The following is a 20,780-nucleotide window of genomic DNA, read 5'->3' as shown; positions in this document are numbered from 1 at the left end:
GCTTTGCTTTCTATCTTAACAGACTGTACTTCTGCTGATTTTTTGCTAGAGATAGGGCGGAGGGCAAAAATAACCAAACAAAAAAAATTAGATATCAAAGGTGATCTGTTACCTCAAAGGTAGTGATACCAAAAGAGGATTAGACCTGAATTTAAGTAGAACAGAAAAAACTAGGAGGAATTATGCAGAAGGCTTCTGTTTACCCGGCTTTGTATGAAAATGGCTAGATTCCTATGCAGGTTTGAACCCCTGGAATTCAGTTTGTCACAGTCACTGTCTGCAGATGAGCACCACCAGTCAGCTTGTCAGACTAGGGTGACAGGCCACTGCTGAGTTTCGTCTAGTTCTGGGTCCTGGGCCACGTGTCAGTTTTATGAATCCGTGAAAGTTGACTGATGTGGCAGCAATGTTCAAACACTAAAATGCCCTGGAGGCTAACTAGGTCCAATGCCCTCTTGTCAAAAGACAAATTTTGGACCATCAGTCATGTCTATACTTTATGCCTCATGTTGAGGGATACTAATTTGAAATATTTATTATCTTTCACATGAACCGTATTCGGTGTTCATGTTCATTTTTGGCAAAGTTTGGTTTTGTATTTGAAAGAACAACCTCTGGGATTTTTTTTTTTTAATTTTTATTTTTACTTTATTTTACTTTACAATACTGTATTGGTTTTGCCATACATTTTTTAAAATGTCTGAATCAAAAGTTTTCAGGTAATGAAGGAAGGATAGACTTTGATCCATTCAGCTCTAATCATCTAGCCACAGCTGGGTTGACAGTGTCTGCTGCAAGGGGTGGGCAATCGGCTCTGCTGCTCAAGCAGTTGCTCTAGCTCTTACTTATTTGGGGACATATTAGAATTCCTGTTGTTGTTGACAGTGCTAATTAGCTGAAATTATATTAAGGGGGAAAGCCGGTAATCATGGGTTTCAAAGTTTATGTGACACATTAACAAGAAAATCTAGTAATACCTGTTGAAACTTTATGAGAAAAATGTTCCAAGTGTCAACTGCCTGTGAATAGTTGTCACCACATATCAGAGAATTGTTTGGATTATAAAGCACATCTCCTCACAGTTTTGTTAATGCTTACATAAACTTTTTTGATATATACCTACCTATGGGGCTTCCCTGGTGGCTCAGATGGTAAAGGGTTGGCCTGCAGTGCAGGAGACCCGGGTTTGATCCCTGGGTTGGGAAGATCCCCTAGAGAAGGAAATGGCAACCCACTCCAGTATTCTTGCCTGGAGAATCCCATGGATGGAGGAGCCTGGTGGGCTATAGTCCATGGGGTCACAAAGAGTCAGACATGACTGAGTGACTCACACATGGGTGTAGTTGGAGAATCTAATTATTTTCTGCTTTAGGTGAGAAATAGCAATAAATGTCATAAATTCTGATCAGATTCAAAATAGGACATTTTCCTTAGACTAGTTTCTTTTCTCAAAGCAGCAGTAAGGAATATCAACTTTTGACTTATCTGTGAAAGGTTCAGAACATTTTCTAATAGTGCTCAACGTAGATGAGATTTAATTTAATTTCTGGTTCTAACAACTAAAGGATGTTACAAATCACTGACTTGACAACTTACAAATTAATAATCACAAAACTTGAGGGAAATTCAAATAAATTGAGATGATTTAATTCAGGTAAGTGGCTTAATATGAAGCATTATCGAGATAGTGAATCATTATGCCAGTGCTACCAGCTAGTAATATCCCATATTTATCAAAGACAAAATGGTATTAAATTAATTGAAAGAGGAAAAATTGATGTTCAATATGCAGAGCTTTCTAATGGTGAAAATAAAATAACCAAAAAAAGAAAACTGACTTGTATATTACTTTGACTAAACTACATGCTCTGACAAACAGCCCCCAAACTCAGTGTTTTAACTAATGAAAGTGCATTTTTTGCTTGAAACCTAGTCCCAGGTGGGTTAGGCAGCTCTCCTAGTCAGTGGTCCTCTAAGAAGTAACTCAGGGATCTGGACTGCTTTCATTGTGTGGCTCAGCTGTGGATGTTGAGGGGAGGAGTTATAGGTTTAGGGATCCAATAGCAGTTGGGATAAAGTGTGTGGAGTTTGTGGAAGACTGCATCGTAGACAGGGAAGTGGGTTAACGTGGTGTGCTGGGACATGGCCATAGGAGATCTGTGTGTGAAGAAAGAAGCATATGTGAGATGTTCTGAGTAGTTCAGCCTCGGAAAAACAGATTAAATAAACACCTTTACCAAAGCACCAGAACTCTTCTGAGTGACAGGAGTTATACATACTGTACCTGCACTGTACATTAGCCTCATTTAAATTTAAAATCATTAAAAATGAAGTGAAATCATTATCCACATTTCAACTACTCAGTTGCCGCTTGTGGTTAAGAACCGTGCAGCTTATAAACCATTTCCATCACTGCTGGAGATTCTGTTGGGAAACTGCTCATCCCAGCTTTGCAGGTCCACAGTGTCTTAAAACCCAATCCCTGTGCCATTGCCTAAAGAAAGTCACCTGAACCTGTCACCTAAAATTAATTTCTTCTCTGTCATATCCTCCCAGTGACTGGTTCTGCATCTGTTTATGGCATGTCACCTTTTGCTACTGTGACAGGTGTCTGCACTGTCTTCACTGTTAGACCATACTGTTTCTTTGAGATAGTGTCATTGTTTGAATAATTTTTATACCTCACCTCCAGTGTCCTGCCTCTCATAGATATATTACTATTATGCATTAAGTATTTGGAGAATATTATATCCCTCCCTGCCTTCTTAAACAATATAATTGTTTGAATTATTACCTTCAAATATAATTTAAAATTCAGTTATAAATTAACGGCTACCCCAGAACCTAAGGCATTGGGGCCTTAAGTCATTGGGGCCTATAAACCATTTGCCTACACAGAGAATGATCTCTGGATCATTGCTAGATTCATCGAATCATTATATATTATTTGATCTTTGTCATCTGCCACATTCTGCCTTTTTGATTTGCTGCTTGTAATCTTGAAAGTGAAGTGAAGTCGTTCAGTCGTGTCCAACTCTTTGCTACCCCGTGGACTGTAGCCCACCAGGCTCCTCCGCCCATGGGATTCTCCAGGCAAGAATACTGGAGTGGGTTGCCATTTCCCTCTCCAGGGGATCTTCCCGACCCAGGAATCGAACCTAGGTCTCCCGCATTGCAGGCAGACGCTTTAACCTCTGAGCCACCAGGGAAGCCCAATATTGAAAAGTAAGCAACAAATATAAGAGGTAATAGTGGAATCCTGATTCTGTTGTTAATGCAACTACAATTTATTGTCATAGTAGGAGAAGCGGACAAATAGGAAGTGAAATAGAGCATGCTAGCTAGCTGCCTTCTAGAAATAAAGCATATGAACTTTGTAACATCTATTTTTGCTTCTTGGGGAATTTCTTCTTTCTTCATTTTCTGCCGGTGTTCTACATAATTAAAAGTGTTGTACAAGTGAGATATCACTAAATTAAATTTTTTTTTTTTTTACTAAATTTGAACTGTAAGGTAGGTTCTTAAATTCAAATAATATACAGGTATGGAGGGAAAAAGTGAGATTCCTCTTCCCAGATGTAATTCAGTGTCTTTTTAAAATGGGTATATGCTACCTGTGAAATTAAATTATATAATTTAACTTTCTATTGGAAATCATTTAGCAGAAATTTGACTGCTTCTTCACAGCATCATGCCAGAGGTTATAAAGCTCTATAAGCTATGGTGTTCGAGGAGCTCAGAGCCTGGAAGGCAGGATGCTGAGTGATAACATAGAAGTTAAAATACACACGCACACACAGACACACACACACAGGAAACTGAGTGATAACATAGAAGTTAAAATACACACACACACACACATAAAAGAGCAGAAGAAACCTCTGTGTGTTTAGGTCTGAACGAGCGAGGATCGAAGATCCCGAGTGCCAGGCATCTCTCTTGTGCTTTGGGCCTTCACTCATCAACATTCCCGAGGCTCATTTCCTCCAGGGTCTCCTGTCTCAGACAGCGCCTCTGTCCCCACATCAGCTTACGGCAGGAACCTGAATAGGAGGGATCTCTGACACGTTCCTTGACCTCCTCCTCACAGCCTGTCACCAGATCTGGTTGCTGAACCTGTCAGTCCTGCCTCAAAAATACTTCGTTTGTCAACAGGTGTGTTTCACCGCAGCCCCCACCCTTGTCCAAGTCCCTTTCCTCAAACAGAATCTTAACAGGAATCTTTCCTCAAGTAGAGAGAGAGCCGCCCCGCTATCTCCACCCACACGCCGGTCCCTTCAGCAAGTGGAGCCCAGCCTCTGTCTTACTCCTCCCTCCTCCACAGCTGTTCTCTCCCAGAAGGCCTCGCCCACCCCAGCCCACCCCGTTGGCCTGAACACCTGCAGCTCGTCCTTTGGCCTGCATCATCACGTGCAGTTGCTGTGGCATCAGGGTCACACTCACCTCGTATCATTCTCTGCTCCCCTCCTGCTGTTGTGGGCAGATTGGCCTGCGTGTGTGCGTAGGCAGGTAGGTATACCCTTGAACAGCATGGGAGTTAGGAATGGCGAGGCCCCCCGCTGCACCCAGTCGAAAATGGGAGTACTGCTATCTCTGCCTCAGAAACAATGGAGTTGATAAATGAGTCAACCAAGAGCAGGAACTGAAACAGTTTAGGCAGAGGCAGGGCTCAGTCCCTGATTCTTTTGATTCCACATATCGTGATCTCTGATTGAACACAGACACCCCCCTCCACCACTTAGTTAACTAAAGATCTGTAAAATGAAAATACAAGTACTATATTTATTGAAAAAAAATCACACATAAATGGACCTGTATAGTGCAAACCCATGTTGTCCAAGCGTTGTTCAGCTGTGTGTGATTTCTGTTTGTGTCCCATTCCTGAATCCACAAAATGGGAATAAAAACCAAGATATTGAGCCAGGATCAAGAGAGTAGCGTGTGCTTACTATTCTGGGAAAAACTGGAGGTAAATAATATCCTGCTGTTCTCCTGTTTTGTTGTTAATTGTCTTTTTATTCAGAGAGGCTGCCTAAGGAGTTTACACTGAGACATTTCAGAATCTTTTGTACAGCATACATTTTCCCATTTTAGAGGGATTAGGAAAGAGCTCTCAGCTGTCAGCACCTCTGCCTAGAGCTGCACACTGAGAGTCTAATGTAGCAGGGAAACATAGAATCTTTGATTATCCCCAAAATAAGAAAAATAAACATCATTTTCTTTTGGAACCATGGAGGGTTAAGAATCTTATCTAGGCATATAATGGGTGCAGAACGAGCATGGTCCCACAGGTTAAAAATTGTCTGGAAAATCAAGTTTTTTTAAGCCTCTTTACAGTGCTGATGATAACCAATTAAGCAGATGATTTTACTTTGGAAGTGCCTTTTATTTGTGGTATACTTCCACTTTCCCACTGTGTCCTTTATTTCCACTTTTTAACCAAGTGAGATTTCTTTAAATGCACATAGGTACATATAATATCTTTCTGTATGTCTGCCACAGGCTAATGTTGTCCCTGCCATTCTGTACCAGGTTCCCTGCCTTGACATCCCGTTGTCATAGCAGGAGAAGCGTACTTTAAATTTATTCCAACTTTTGACAAAAAGGAGAGGGGAATTTGTGTGAAGGTATGATCAGTTTAAAGAAACATGCCCCATTTTTAGCAGCCTGTTTCCATGGAAACAGAAGCAGCAGCCAACCGCAGAGTTATCAAAGTGCCTGTAAATTTCCAAGGCTGAGTGTTGAAAACATTGTCTTCCTGACCTCATGCTGCAGATTAATGCGGGAAACCTACAGTGCGTCAGCCTGGACTGCTTGCATGTTTAGTTTTTACTTCATCTTTGCTCTTTCATTTCTAATAGAGAGTAAATGCTGCATTCTTGACTGTGACCTCCCTACCAGCAAGGGGTAGTAGTTTAGAATTCCACAGTTTGTACCACCTGCCTCTTCTCCCACACCCCTCACCCTCAATGGACTTTGTAAGGGTGCAGTAGACTTTCTGGATGAAAGGCTGTATTTCTATCCGAGGCAGTCTAAGGCTAACTTTCTTTTTTATTTGTTTGTTTGTTTTGGCCATACTAGGTCTTCATTGCTGTGCGTGGGCTTTCTTTAGTTGCATTCGAGCGCAGGCTGCTCTCTAGTTGTGATGTGCAGGCTTCTCATTGCAGGGGCTTCTCTTCTTGCAGAGCATGGGCTCCAGGGAGCATAGGCTTCAGTAGCTGCAGCACACTGGTTCAGTATTCAGGGCTCATTCTCTGGAGCACAGGCTCAGTAGTTGTGGCACAGGGCTTAGTTGCTCTGAGGCATGTGGGATCTTCCTGGACCAGGGATCAAACCCATGTCCTCCTCATTGGCAGGCAGATTTTTAACACTGGACCACCAGAGAAATCCTAAGGTTAACTTTCAAACACTTACTTGCACGTTTTTGTTTTTTTGTTTTTAATTAACAATGTTGTCTCTCCTTTTTCTAAATAGAAAATAACATAATATAAAAATTCCTGCTCAAAATGCTGTTTGTACTTGGTAGTATCAGAGGTTTAGATTTATGTGTATACTGTCACTCTGATTTTGCTTCAGACAGGAGGTGGTGGTTGGAGTTTGCTTAATCAGTGCAGATAGCATGACTCTTACAAGACAAACCACCATTTTATTTCTAGCCTCTTTGTATTCCTTTATTTTAAACAACTTGAAGAACTTTATTTTATAATTGGCAAGTTAGACCCATGAAAATACAACAAAAGGTCTGTAATCTTTGGTTGCTTCTTTTTACCATCTATGAGAGTACTTAAGTGCTTTTTGTTGTTACTGTTCAGCTGCTAAGTCGTGTCTGACTCTTACAACTGCAGCATGCCAGGCTTCCCTGTCCTTCACTATCTCTCTTGAGTTTGAGTCAGTGATGCCATCCAACCATCTCATCCTCTGTCACCCCCTTCTCCTCTTGCCCTCAGTCTTTCCCAGCATCAGGGTCTCTTCCAGTGGCCAAAGTATTGGAGCTTCAGCTTCAGTACCAGGCCGTCCAGTGAATATTCAAAGCTGGTTTCCTTTAGGATTGACTTTTACACTTCTCTAATACAAGCTGAATTTACTGTCTACCAGTTTTCCATGCTCTTCTTTACTCCTTTGCCCTTAGCTTTCCCCTTTTCAGTCTTCTTTTACCTTCAAAACAATATAATTAGATTTAAATATAATTAGATGTCACAAACATCAATTCCAAAATGTCTGAAGCCTCAAATTCATACAACTAAGCAAGACAAGTGTTAGTTCTGTCCCATGATAATCACTTGCCACATACAAAATCCTCTTGGTATTTATTCTTAAATTTGGCTAGAATTCTCTTTGCTTAGAAAATAGTAACTCAGTTATATGTTGTAAGTATACCATGCAGCATTAAGTAAAACACATTTATTTATTGAAGTTCCTATATGGCGAGCATTGTAAAAGGTGCTATAGATATAAGGACAAAGTCTAGAAGGGGGATTAGAGGCCCCACCCAGAACAACAAAACCTAGCATTTGGTATGGCAGGGAATGCAATGTAATATACAGTTGTTATTGTAGTCATCAAATCATTAGAAGACAAAGTCCCCATTGGTGGTTAATGGAATTATGACGGTGAGCGGGGCTAGCCAGCCATGGGTGGGAATTAGGAAATTTGATTATTGAGAAATTGGTTTCTTAAGGTCTATTGTTCTGCCAACTGTTCCATTTTTTCTGTTGAGATAAAATTTACTTAACATAAACATAACTATTTTAAAGTGAATGATTTCAGGGGCATTTAACGTATTCACAGGTTTGTGCGAGTACACCTCTATCTAGTTCCAAAATGTTTTCATTAGTCCAAGGGAACACCTTGTGGTCATGAAGCAGTTACTCCCGGCCAGTTTCAGGCAGCCACCAGAGTAGCTGTCTCTTTGTATTTACCAGTTCTGGATATTTCACATCTATGGAGAAGGCAATTGCAACCCACTCCAGTACTCTTGCCTGGAAAATCCCATGGACGGAGGACCCTAGTAGGCTGCAGTCCATGGGGTTGCTAAGAGTTGGACATGACTGAGCGACTTCAGTTTTCACTTTCATGCATTGGAGAAGGAAATGGCAACCCACTCCAGTGTTTTTACCTGGAGAATCCCAGGGACAGGGGAGCCTGATGGGCTGCTGTCTGTGGGATCACACAGAGTCAGACACGACTGAAGTGACTTAGCAGCAGCAGCAGCAGCATGAAATCATACAATATTCAACCTATTGCCATCTGGCTTCTTTTACTTAGTGTAATATTTTTCAAATTCATCCATGTTGTCACACATACAGTGCTTCACTTCTTTTATAGCTGAATAATATTCCACTGTATGGATAGACTAGAATTTGCTCGTCCGTTCATGTGTTGATGACGTCAGGACTGTACCCACCTTTTGGCTGTTGTGACTAGTGCTGCTATGAACATGAATGTGTATGTGTGTGTTTGAGAACCTGTTTTCAGTTCACCTAGAAGTGGAATTGCTGGGCTGCAGCTGTTCTTAACTTAGAAATTTTATGTGATGAGCTTGAGAAAGAACTGCCAAATGTTCTAATTTTGTATCTTGTGGTCTTTTTCTCTGATAAAAAATGATATAGTTCAGAACCATTGAGTGACTTGCTTGTTTTTGGACTGACTTTTCTCCCCTAAGCTGTTACATTATGAGTTGGAGCATTTTAGGGAAAAATAAACATGTTTTTCTTTTCCAACTTGTTCTTCACAGTCATGAGTATTTCAGACCTTCTTCACTGGCCTCAAACTGACTTTTCCTTCATATGCATCTCACTTTGAACAGATGCTCTTTCCTCCTCCTCCTCTGAGAAATTAAAAGCCATCATTCGAAACTTTGCTAGACATGCCAGCCCAAATCTGTAAGCCCACCTGCAGCCACACACAATTCTCTGTGCCTTTCTTGTTTCCTCTGAATCCCACCCCCCTTCAGGAACCCTGCTGCCTCTTACTCTCTCTTTTATTCTCATTCATATTCATTCATTTCTGTTCTCTCCCTCCCCAACCCCACCCCCTTTCCCTCTTGCTCTTTATCACTTATAAACCTGTTCAGGTATGTTCCAACCTTAAGTTCCACACCCCTCAAGCCTTCACTTCTCTCCTACCTTGCTGCGCAAGTCTTGAAAGCATTTCTTCCATTACTGTCATTCTCACAGTCACCCCTCCTTCCTCCCTGACCTCTTCGAGTCCCATTTCCATTCATCACTCCACAGACCAGCTCCTCCATGTATTGCAACAGCAGCATTGGGCCCAGTTGGTCATGAGTCCCTTCTGGAAACACTTTTACACACACTCTCCAGGCTCCTCCTCTTCCTTGGGCATCTTCTGCTTGTTTCCTTTTTTGGACTTTCACCCCCATCTGACTTATAAAAGTGGGCTTTAAGTTGCATTTCCTAGCAGCTTGCTTCTTGCTTCCTGTTTCTATATTGTCTACCTTGGCAAACTCCCATGGCTTCAACTACTACATAAGTGACAACTTCCAAATTTTAGTCTCCTGCCAAGACCTACCTTTGAAATCTAGAACCATGGAACCAATTGTCACTTTGCCATCTCCACTTCTAATTCAGGCATATCCAAGACTGAGCTCCCTAAATGGCCGTCATGTGTTCTTTATCTCAGTTAATGATCTATCCAGGTTCTTAAGCCAGAATCCCAGGCACCATCTTTATCTTTTCTCCTTCAAACACAACGTCCAGTCCTTTACCACATAGTGTTGATTTTGTTCTAAATATGTATCAAATCTCTCCCTTACATCTCTCAGCTGTGTTGGAGTTGAAGAAAAAAGAAAGAGAAGCCTTATGCTTACTAGGTTTCTATCCTGGAATATGAGAAAAATTCTACAAAATTTATAAATCAATATATGGTTGACAAGAGAGAACTTAACCAGTTCTTCTGACACCCACTATAAATATCTCTGCATTCAGTCAAAAACCAGCCCCATCCCCCTCACTGATTCTTTTGATTGCTCTTGTTCCCTTACTGTTCATTAGTTATATCAAATTTTACTGTTACTTTGGCATGATATTGTTGGTAGTTGTGGCTAAGAGTAAGTGATCTTTGTTTCTGAATTTAAAAATTACTTTACAGCCTGATGATGTATATTGTGGGGAAGGGATGAACAGAAAGGTCCTCTTTTATCTTGTAAATGGAGAAATAGATTGGTGCAACCATTTGGATTGCAAAGTGACTCTATCAAAATTTCAGATGTGTGTATTTGTATTTAAATGTTTATACACAAGCACAAACGTATGCCACAAAATGAAGAAAATCATTGCAGCACTGTTAATAACAATAACAGCAGGAAATCTGGGAACTTAAGAGTATACGATCGATACATCCATATGTTAGCTATAGCCAGTAAGAAGAATGACCTAGAGTCCATGTTTGTTTTTTTTTAAGTAAATAATCAAACTATGTTCAAGCTGGTTTTAGAAAAGGCAGAGGAACCAGAGATCAAATTGCCAACATCCGCTGGATCATGGAAAAAGCAAGAGAGTTCCAGAAAAACATATATTTCTGCTTTATTGACTATGCCAAAGCCTTTGACTGTGTGGATCACAATAAACTGTGGAAAATTCTGAAAGAGATGGGAATACCAGACCACCTGACCTGCCTCTTGAGAAATCTGTATGCAGGTCAGGAAGCAACAGTTAGAACTGGACATGGAACAACAGACTGGTTCCAAATAGGAAAAGGAGTACATCAAGGCTGTATATTGTCACCCTGCTTATTTAACTTCTATGCAGAGCACATCATGAGAAACGCTGGACTGGAAGAAACACAAGCTGGAATCAAGATTGCCGGGAGAAATATCAATAACCTCAGATATGCAGATGACACCACTCTTAGGGCAGAAAGTGAAGAGGAGCTAAAAAGCCTCTTGATGAAAGTGAAAGAGGAGAGTGAAAAAGTTGGCTTAAAACTCAACATTCAGAAAATGAAGATCATGGCATCTGGTCCTATCACTTCATGGGAAATAGATGGGGAAACAGTAGAAACAGTGTCAGACTTTATTTTTGGGGGCTCCAAAATCACTGCAGATGGTGATTGCAGCCATGAAATTAAAAGACGCTTACTCCTTGGAAGAAAAGTTATGACCAACCTAGATAGCATATTCAAAAGCAGAGACATTACTTTGCCGACGAAGGTCCGCCTAGTCAAGGCTATGGTTTTTCCTGTCGTCATGTATGGATGTGAGAGTTGGACTGTAAAGAAGGCTGAGCACCGAAGAATTGATGCATTTGAACTGTGCTGTTGGAGAAGACTCTTGAGAGTCCCTTGGACTGCAAGGAGATCCAACCAGTCCATTCTGAAGGAGATCAACCCTGGGATTTCTTTGGAAGGAATGATGCTAAAGCTGAAGCTCCAGTACTTTGGCCCCCTCATGTGAAGAGTTGACTCATTGGAAAAGACTCTGATGCTGGAAGAGATTGGGGGCAAGAGGAGAAAGGGACGACCCAGTATGAGATGGCTGGGGCATCACGGACTCGATGGACTGGAGTCTGAGTGAACTCCAGGAGATGGTGATGGACAGGGAGGCCTGGCGTGCTGCAATTCATGGGGTCGCAAAGAGTTGGACACGACTGAGCGACTGAACTGAACTGAACTGAATCAAACTATGTGAATGGCATGATCCCATCCCATGTATTTCCTTTGCATAGTCTATATTTAACATTGCCAGAATATTCACAAAACAGTCTCTAGAACCATAGAAATTTAACAGTGGTTACCTTTGTGGAGGAGGACTGGAGGTCTCTGGTAGGATGGACTGGCTTTCACTTTTTTTAATTGAAGTATGGTTGACTTACAATATTGTGTTAGTTTCAGGTATATCGCAAAATAAATCATATCTTTAGATTATTTTCCATTAAAAGTTATTACAAGACATTGAATGTAGTTGCCTGTGCTATACAGTAAATCTTTATTGCTTATGTGTTTCTTATAGTAGTTTGTATCTGTTAATCTTATATATACACCACATCTTCTTAAATCAGTCATCTTGATTGTCACTTGGGTTGTTTCCATGTCTTGGCTGTTGTAAATAGTAAGCACTGGAGTCCATGGATCTTTTTGAAATAGTGTTTTCATTTTTTCTGGATACATATGCAGGACTGGGATTGCTGGATTATATGGTAACTCTGTTTTTGGCTTTTTAAGGAACCTCTGGAAGACTGTTTTCCATAGCAACTGCACCAATTTACATTCTAACAAACAGTGTACAAGGGTTGCCTTCTCTCTATACCTTCTCCAACATTTATTATTTGTAAACTTTTTGATGATGGCCATTCTGATCAGTGTGAGGCCATTGTGGTTTTGATTTTCATTTTTCTAATACCTAGCAGTATTGAACCTCTTTTTCATGTACCTCTTGGCCATCTGTATATCTTCTCTGAAGAAATGTCTATTTCGGTCTCCTGCCCATTTTCTGATTGGGGTGTTTGATTTTTTTTTTTTTTATATTGAGCTACAGTATGATCTGTTTGTATATTTTGGGTATTGTCAGTAGTGTCATTTGCAAATACTTTCTGCCAGTGCAATAGATTGGGTTTTCATTTTGTTTATGATTTCCTTTGCTGTGAAAAAGCTTTTGCTTCTTTTGCCTACAGAGACTGATCTGAGAAGATATCTTTTACTTTTTTTAATGCCCTTTTTTATGTGCATGTTTCATTTTTATTTTAATAGAAATATTCTTACAAACATGAGTTTTTAAATAGAGAAATTATTGGTATATATATTGATACATTTCTGAATCCCAGGCTTAGAAGGAAAGCATTCAAGATGTGACTGCTTACTCTGTGACTACAAAATACCCATTCACAGTAAAGCACTAAAAATATGGGAATCTTTATAGAATTAACCTCATGAACTGTAGCCCGCCAGCCTCCTCTGTCCATGGGATTTCCCAGGCAAGAATTGAGGTGGGTTGCCATTTCCTCCTCCAGGGTCTTATTTAGAGGCCAGTTAACCCCTCCTGTATCTAAGTTCAAAAGATGATATGAAGATGTAGTTTTTCTAAATTGTTTTGTTATTCTAGGACCAGGCACCTAAATACATTTAACAATGCATAATACATTTTTGCCAAAGTCCAACTACTTCATTCTCTTAACTACTCAAACATCTTAAAAAATGGTTAAAAAAAACTGGAACCAGGGTCTGTTTTTTTACCTAATATTATCTTCAGAGTCAATACTAGAGTATTCTTTAGTTTCCCTTCTTTGCTTTTGCCATTGATTTACCCAGGCTTCATTTGACTGGCTCAGGGTTTGCCTGTGTTTTTTCTCCCCTCATAATTCGGCAGTTTATTCTGTCCTGTGTCTTGTGATTAAATAACATACGTCAGATCTTCTCTCTGCCTTTTAGACAACACTCATCTCCCCCTACACTCATTCATCCCACCCTCCTTCATACCCCATAACTGAAACTAGCTGTTTGTAAAGAATTTCTAAGACCATGGCTGCCTGCTATACTGCTTCCCAGAAAGTGTCATTTCTGCCTTGTTTTTGTAATATACAGTCCTCAGATGTCCCCTTGCAAGTCCCCTGGCCAAAAACTGTGCTTTGTTTTGGCTCATTCAACTCATGCTAAACTGCTGTATGTTGTTTAAAATGCTGCTAATAAGAGTTTTTTTATTTAGAGTGAAAAGGCACTTTAATTATGTCATATTATGGAAACATTTCAAACATTCTATTTATAGAAACAAAAGAGAATAGACATAATCATCTTGGCTCAGAAAGCAGCTAAACATTTGAAGGGGGTATAAATATTATATGAAAGACATTATTCTAAGGGTTTTTTCTGTTTTTGTTTTTAAATATTGGAAACTAATCTTAAAGTCTTGTTCTAGAAGTGCTTTAATCCATTTAAGATTCAGGAGAAAGAAACTAAAAGATGATACTTGTTACTATCTGAGCTATTTCTGATGGTGAAGAAGAATGACATTTCCTCTTTGCTTTCATTTTTCAGAATGGTGGTTAAAATAAAGTTTTTACTTTTCTTGTATATAAAAAAGAGCAAGTTCACAACATTTATGTTGGGACTTCCATGGTGGTCCAGTGGTTGAGAATCCACCTTTCAACGCAGGGAATGCGGGTTTAATCCCTGGCCAGAGAACTAAGATCCCGTGTGCTGTTAGGCAATAAAGCCCACCAGCCGCAACAAAGACCCAGCACAGCTAAAATAAACAAACAAAAACCACATATGTTGACACGGTATTGTTTTTTGTCTGTTGTAACAAGGAATAACACCAAGAATTTTCAAAATTATATGCATTTTTCTCTTTGTTGAAAGGTAGTAGGAAACCATGAATGTGAACCCTAAGAGGTAATAACTCACATCATCTTAGAAAAATTCAAAAATTAATTAGAAGAATTTTCTCTAAATGCAGCAGATATAAAGTAGTCTATATTCATGTTTTCACACATCTACTATAATTTCAGAGATGATGGTTTGCAAAAGTCTCCTTACTTTATGGCCATGCCTTATATGGACCACATAAGGATATTCCTCCTTTTAGGAATTAAGGAAATAACTGGAAATAAGGAATAAACTTTATACACAAAAAAAATCCACCATAGCATTAGTTATAGGAGTTGCAAAAATTGGAAACAACCTATGTGATCAATAATAAGGATATATTTAATAAAGTATGCATGTCCACCCTCATTCCAAGATGCCACTTGCCTAAAAATCTGTATCGTGTTTGACACATTTGTCTCACTAGTATGATGCTTTGTTTGTCTGTTTGTTTTAAACCAAACAAGGGGGCTGTTGATGTTTTCTTTACCCTTACTGTTTTACTCCTTTCTTTGAAGACTCCCTCAGGAGGAAGGAAAAATACTACTGCTGGGGACTCTCCAACAGACATGGACCACCATGTTCCAGAAGTGTCAGCCTTTGAACTAGAGATTGTTCTGACCCTTTTCTCTTCTCAGTATTCTTTTCTTGGGATTCTGCCTCTTGAATATGACCACCTTGATTTCAGACAAGCATTAACTTCGGCATTCACAAAAGAATGTCAGAGTATGCAGACATTCGGGTGCTTTCAGATCCACAGGTCATCTCTCTGGTTATTTTTGTTCCTAGTGAGGTACAGTGGGAACATACTATTCTCAATAAACTGTAAGTTATCAGGGAAAAGATCTTCATGTTAGAGCATAATTGATTCAGAGAATCGCAAAACATTCTAATATGAGAACCATGTGCATATAATTTTTGACTCATTAATTTTTTCTTTGCTGTGTGTAATAGAATCTTATCTCAATTACTTCAGTTCTAAATGAGATGTCAGTGAAGTTTTGTGGTCCTACTGCCCCCAAAAGAAGTAAAGATAAAAATTTTTTTCGGTATTGAGTAAAGAATGACATTTATATTTAGCAATGAATATGAAAATATATTTAAAAGCCATTTTACAGTCAGATCTCTTTTTGAAGTATATCTAAGAGTGGGGTCTCTGCTCTGCAGTTCAGCACAAGCAAAAAGCAAGGCTGTGACGTGAGCGCCGCAGGTCCCACAGATCAGGCCTTGGGGTTAACTGCAAGTCGGAACCATTATGGGCATTGCATTTGAGCCTGGTCCAAACAAGCTCATCACACACTTGCTTAAAAAAAAAAAAAAAAAAAGTCTTCCTTCCCTACCATTTAAGAAATACACACAGGTAATTTTTTTTCTTTTTTTGCATATTTACACCCCTAAAGCGTGCCCTTAATAATCCTAACCTTGGTTTTCATCCGTGGTCTGAAATAAAAATTAAACATGGAAACTTGAAATTGAATGTAGGGTAAACCAAGGAAAATGTTTTTCATAGTTACTTCATTTGTTACTCTTTTTTGAAATCAGTTCACTTTCCAGATAGAAACATAGAGATGCTATGAAAAGAATCTGCCTGAGAAATCTCAGGGAAAATATATATATATTATTAAATTTGGCCAACAGGATTTCCCCATTTTGTGATATGTACCTTGTTTTCTACACGTTTAGTGATTCATTTACTCTTTTAATTAAAATGATTACATATCAGTTGATTTATGGCTTTCTTAGAACTTCTAGAATGAGATACACTGTTATGTTTGTACACAAATTATTAAACTTTAAGGTCTCAATTCAGAAATTTTCCCTTGGGTCATTAATAGTATCTCAGAAGTCTAATGAAGTTGGCCTTCTTTAAAGCTATTTAAGATTTATTCCAGATGGAGTAAGTTCCTCCAGATACATTAATCTTTCCTTAAAATAACATTTTTGCTATTAACTTATTTTTTAAAAAACTAAGGAATCTTACTAACAAGACAATGTGTAAGCCAACTATTTTTGTTTATTTGCTAAGTATAATGTGATTTTATTTATTAAAAAAAATACTAGCTTTAATCATTAACTTAAAATTATTAACTGACTAAGCAAAAAATATGCTGAAAGAACTTCAGAGTTCACCCAACAGGCAGAAATCACAAACGGGGTTTTTTTTTTTTTTTTGACAGGTTGAATGGTGCCAGGTAGTATCCCTATTCAATTATGAAATAGAAGATTAAGCTTAATTATACCTCCTCTGGACCCTACAGTTGCATGTAAACTCCAGTGGTGATTATTTCCTTTTTACAGTGCTCCAGCTGAGGCTGCAACAAAGGAGGACGAGAGAACAACTAGTGGACCAGGGCATCATGCCACGTAAGACTGACGCATCCTTGTCATTTCTAATGTGATGTAACAATATGGGCATGTCTAAGAAGAGGCTGCATCACACTCTACTTTCAGTGTTATCCATTTAATCCATATACAATTATTCAGTGAATTCTCAAGGAAAAACCAGGCATCAGCATTGCTGACGGAATCATTTAAAGTACATTCCGGATACCAGATGCAACTTAAAAGATGGACTTGGATTTTATATTATCAAAAAGCACCTTTAAATTTCTGTAATTAGGCAAATACCAGTTCTTCAAATTCCAGCCAGAGTTTTAAAATAACTGAAATAATTACTCTAGATCTAAGTGAATCCAAAGATACTTGCAAAAGTAGCATAATAAATTAATTCAAAACCTTATTTATTTAATTCAAATTAATTATCTTTGCTAGATGATGGTCTGTATAATTATGCATCTCAATTACAGGATGAATGAACATTCTATTTATAATTAATAAAATCTTCCTTGCACCAGTAAAGATATTTTCCCAAATAGCTTTGAGTTGATTAATTTTAGAATATTTGTCCAAGGTGATTCTTTCCCTTTAATCACGAAACACAGCACCACCCATCAACAGAAAATTGGATTCAAGATGTACTGAGCAGGGCCTTGCCCATCAAAACAAGACTCAGTTTCCCCCTCAGTCAGTCTCTCCCATCAGGAAGCTTCCATAAGCCTCTTATCCTTATCCATCAGAGGGCAGACAGAATGAAAACCACAATCACAGAAAACTAATCAAACTGATCACATGGACCATAGCCTTGTCTAACTCCATGAAACTATGAGCCATGATGTGTAGGACGACCCAAGATGGGTGGGTCATGGTGGAGAGGTCTGATGGAATGTGGTCCACTGGAGAAGAGAATGGCAAACCACTTCAGTATTCTTGCCTTGAGAACTCCCTGAACAGTATGAAAAGGCAAAAAGATAGGATACTGAAAGAGGAACTCCCCAGGTCGGTAGGTGCCCAATATGTTACTGGAGAACAGTGGAGAAATAACTCCAGAAAGAATGAAGAGACAGAGCCAAAGCAAAAACTTCACCCAGTTGTGGATGTGACTGGTGATGGAAGTAAAGTCTGTTGCTGTAAAGAGTAATATTGTATAGGAACCTGGAATGTTAGGTCCATGAATCAGAGTAAATTGGAAGTGATCAAACAGGAGATGGCAAGACTGAACACTGACATTTTAGGAATCAGTGAACTAAAATGGACTAGAATGGGTGAATTTAACTCAGATGACCATTATATCTACTACTGTGGCCAAGAATCCCTTAGAAGAAATGGAGTGGCCCTTACAGTCAACAGGAGTCCAAAATGCAGTACTTGGATGCAATCTCAAAAATGACACAATGATCTCTGTTCATTTCCAAGGCAAACCATTCAGTATCACAGTAATCCAACTCTACGCCCCAATCAGTAATGCTGAAAAAGCTGAAGTTGAATGGTTCTATGAAGACCTACAAGACCTTCTAGAACTAACACCCAAAAAAAGATGTCCTTTTCATTATAGGGGATTGGAATGCAAAAGTAGGAAGTCAGGAGATACCTGGGGTAACAGGCAAATTTGGCCTTGGAGTACAAAATGAAGCAGGGCAGAGACTAACAGAGTTTTGCCAAGAGAACGCACTGGTCAAAGCAAACCCCTCTTCCAACAACACAAGAGAGGACTCTACACATGGATATCGCCAGATGGTCAGTACCGAAATCAGATTGATTATATTCTTTGTAGCCAAAGATGGAGAAGCTCTATACAGTCAGCAAAAACAAGACTGGAAACTGACTGCGGCAGAAATCATGAACTTCTTATTGCCAAATTCAGGCTTAAATTGAAGAAAGTAGGGAAACCACTAGACCATTCAGGTATGACCTAAATCAAATCCCTTATGATTATACAGTGGAAGTGACAAAACAGAGTCAAGAGATTAGATCTGATAGAGTGCCTGAAGAACTGTGGACAAAGATTTGTGATATTGTACAGGAGGCAGTGATCAAAACCATCCCCAAGAAAAAGAAATGCAAAAAGGCAAAATGGTTGTCTGAGGAGGCCTTACAAATAGCTGAGAAAAGAAGAGAAGCGAAAGGCAAAGGAGAAAAGGAAAGTTATACCCATTTGAATGCAGAGTTCCAAAGAATAGCAAGGAGAGATAAGAAAGCCTTCCTTAGTGATAAATGCAAAGAAATAGAGGAAAATAACAGAATGGGAAAGACTAGAGGTCTTTTCAAGAAAATTAGAGATACCAAGGGAACATTTCATGCAAAGATGGGAACAGCAAAGGACAGAAATGATATGGACCTACCAGAAGCAGAAGATATTAAGAAGAGGTGGCAAGAAGATAACCATGATCACAATGCTGTTGTGATCACTCAGCTAGAGCCAGACATTCTGGAATGCAAAATCAAGTTGGCCTTGAGAAGCATCACTACAAACAAAGCTGGTGGAGGTGATAGAATTCCAGTTGAGCTATTTCAAATCCTAAAAGATGATGCTGTGAAAGTGTTGCACTCAATAGGCCAACAAATTTGGAAAACTCAGCAGTGGCCACAGGACTGGAAAAGGTCAGTTTTCATTCCAGTCCCAAAGAAAGGCAATGCCAAAGAATGTTCAAATTACTGCACAATTGCACTCATCTCACATGCTAGCAAAGTAATGCTCAAAATTCTCCAAGCCAGGCTTCAACAGTATGTGAACTATGAGCTTCCAGATGTTCAGACTGGATTTAGAAAAGCCAGAGGAACCAGAGATCAAATTATCAACATCAGTTGGATCATCAAAAAAGGAAGAAAGTTCCAGAAAAACATCTACTTCTGCTTTATTGATTACACCAAAGCCTTTGACTGTGCAGATCACAACAAACTGTGGAAAATTCTTAAAGAGATGGGAATACCAGACTGTCTTACCTGCCTCCTGAGAAATCTGTATGCAGGTCAAGAAACAACAGTTAGAACTGGATATGGAACAACAGACTGGTTCCAGATCAGGAAAGGAGTACGTCAGGGCTGTATATTGTCACCCTGCTTATTTAACTTATATGCAGAACACATCATGCAAAATGCTGGGCTGGAGGAAGCACAAGCTAGAATCAAAGATTGCTGGGAGAAATATCAATAACCTCAGATATGCAGATGATACCACCCTTATGGCAGACAGCAAAGAAGAACTAAAGAGCCTGTTGATGAAAGTGAAAGAGGAGAGTGAAAAAGTTGGCTTAAAACTCAACATTCAGAAAACGAAGATCATGGTATCCAGTCCCATCACTTTATGGCAAATAGATGGGGAAACAATGGAAACAGTGACAGACTTTATTTTCTTGGGCTCCAAAAATACTGCAGATGGTGACTGTAGCCATGCAATTACAAGTCACTTGCTCCTTGGAAGAAAAGCTGTGCCAAACCTAGACAGCATATACAAAAGCAGAGACATTACTTTGCCAACAAAGGTCTGTCTAGTCAAAGCTATGGTTTATCCAGTAGTCATGTATGGATGTGAGAGTTGGACTATAAAGAAAGCTGAGCACTGAAGAATTCATGCTTTTGAACTGTGGTGTTGAAGAAGACTCTTGAAAATCCCTTGGACTGCAAGGATATCCAACCAGTCAATCCTAAAAGAAATCAGTCCTGAATATTCATTGCAAGGACTGATTCTGAAGCTGAAACTCTAATCCTTTGGCCACCTGATGAGAAGAGTTGACTCACTGGAGAAGACCCTGATGCTGGGAAAGATTGAAGGCAGGAGGAGAAGGGGATGACAGAGGATGAGATGGCTGGATGGCATCACCTTCTCTATGGACATGAGTTTGAGTAAGCTTTGGGAGTTGGTGATGTACAGGGAACCCTGGCATGCTGCAGTCCATGGGGTTGCAGAGTTGGACATGACTGAGCGACTGAAATTAACTGACATAATCACCGAATTTGGAGGTGATTTTATATTTTAGAGAAGAGCGGTTGTTTTGTGTAGGCTGTTAGGATTATTTGGCGGCCTTAGTCTAAAAATTGATTTTCTCTAAGAAGTAATTCATTTGGCTTAAAAAACTAGAAAGAAATTACAGAATGCACTTACGCTCTCCAGTCTTCACAATCATTGCTGT

At 39.4% G+C, this 20,780-nt stretch overlaps 1 protein-coding gene across 2 annotated transcripts in view; it reads left to right on the top strand.

Moving 5' to 3' along the window:
* The window catches only part of MRTFB (myocardin related transcription factor B), a 291,820-nt gene that overhangs the window by 220,309 nt on the left and 50,731 nt on the right, over positions 1-20,780 (top strand). For both annotated transcript variants that reach the window (XM_052635937.1, XM_052635938.1), the window contains one exon: positions 16,612-16,677. In XM_052635937.1, the coding sequence (XP_052491897.1) occupies positions 16,612-16,677 (66 nt within the window). The remainder of the gene's footprint in view (positions 1-16,611; positions 16,678-20,780) is intronic.

Source organism: Budorcas taxicolor, chromosome 2, assembly GCF_023091745.1.
Source record: "Budorcas taxicolor isolate Tak-1 chromosome 2, Takin1.1, whole genome shotgun sequence".
Lineage (NCBI taxonomy): Eukaryota > Metazoa > Chordata > Mammalia > Artiodactyla > Bovidae > Budorcas > Budorcas taxicolor.
Note: the sequence above shows the minus strand (reverse complement) of the source record. Positions and strands in the feature narration are given on the sequence as shown.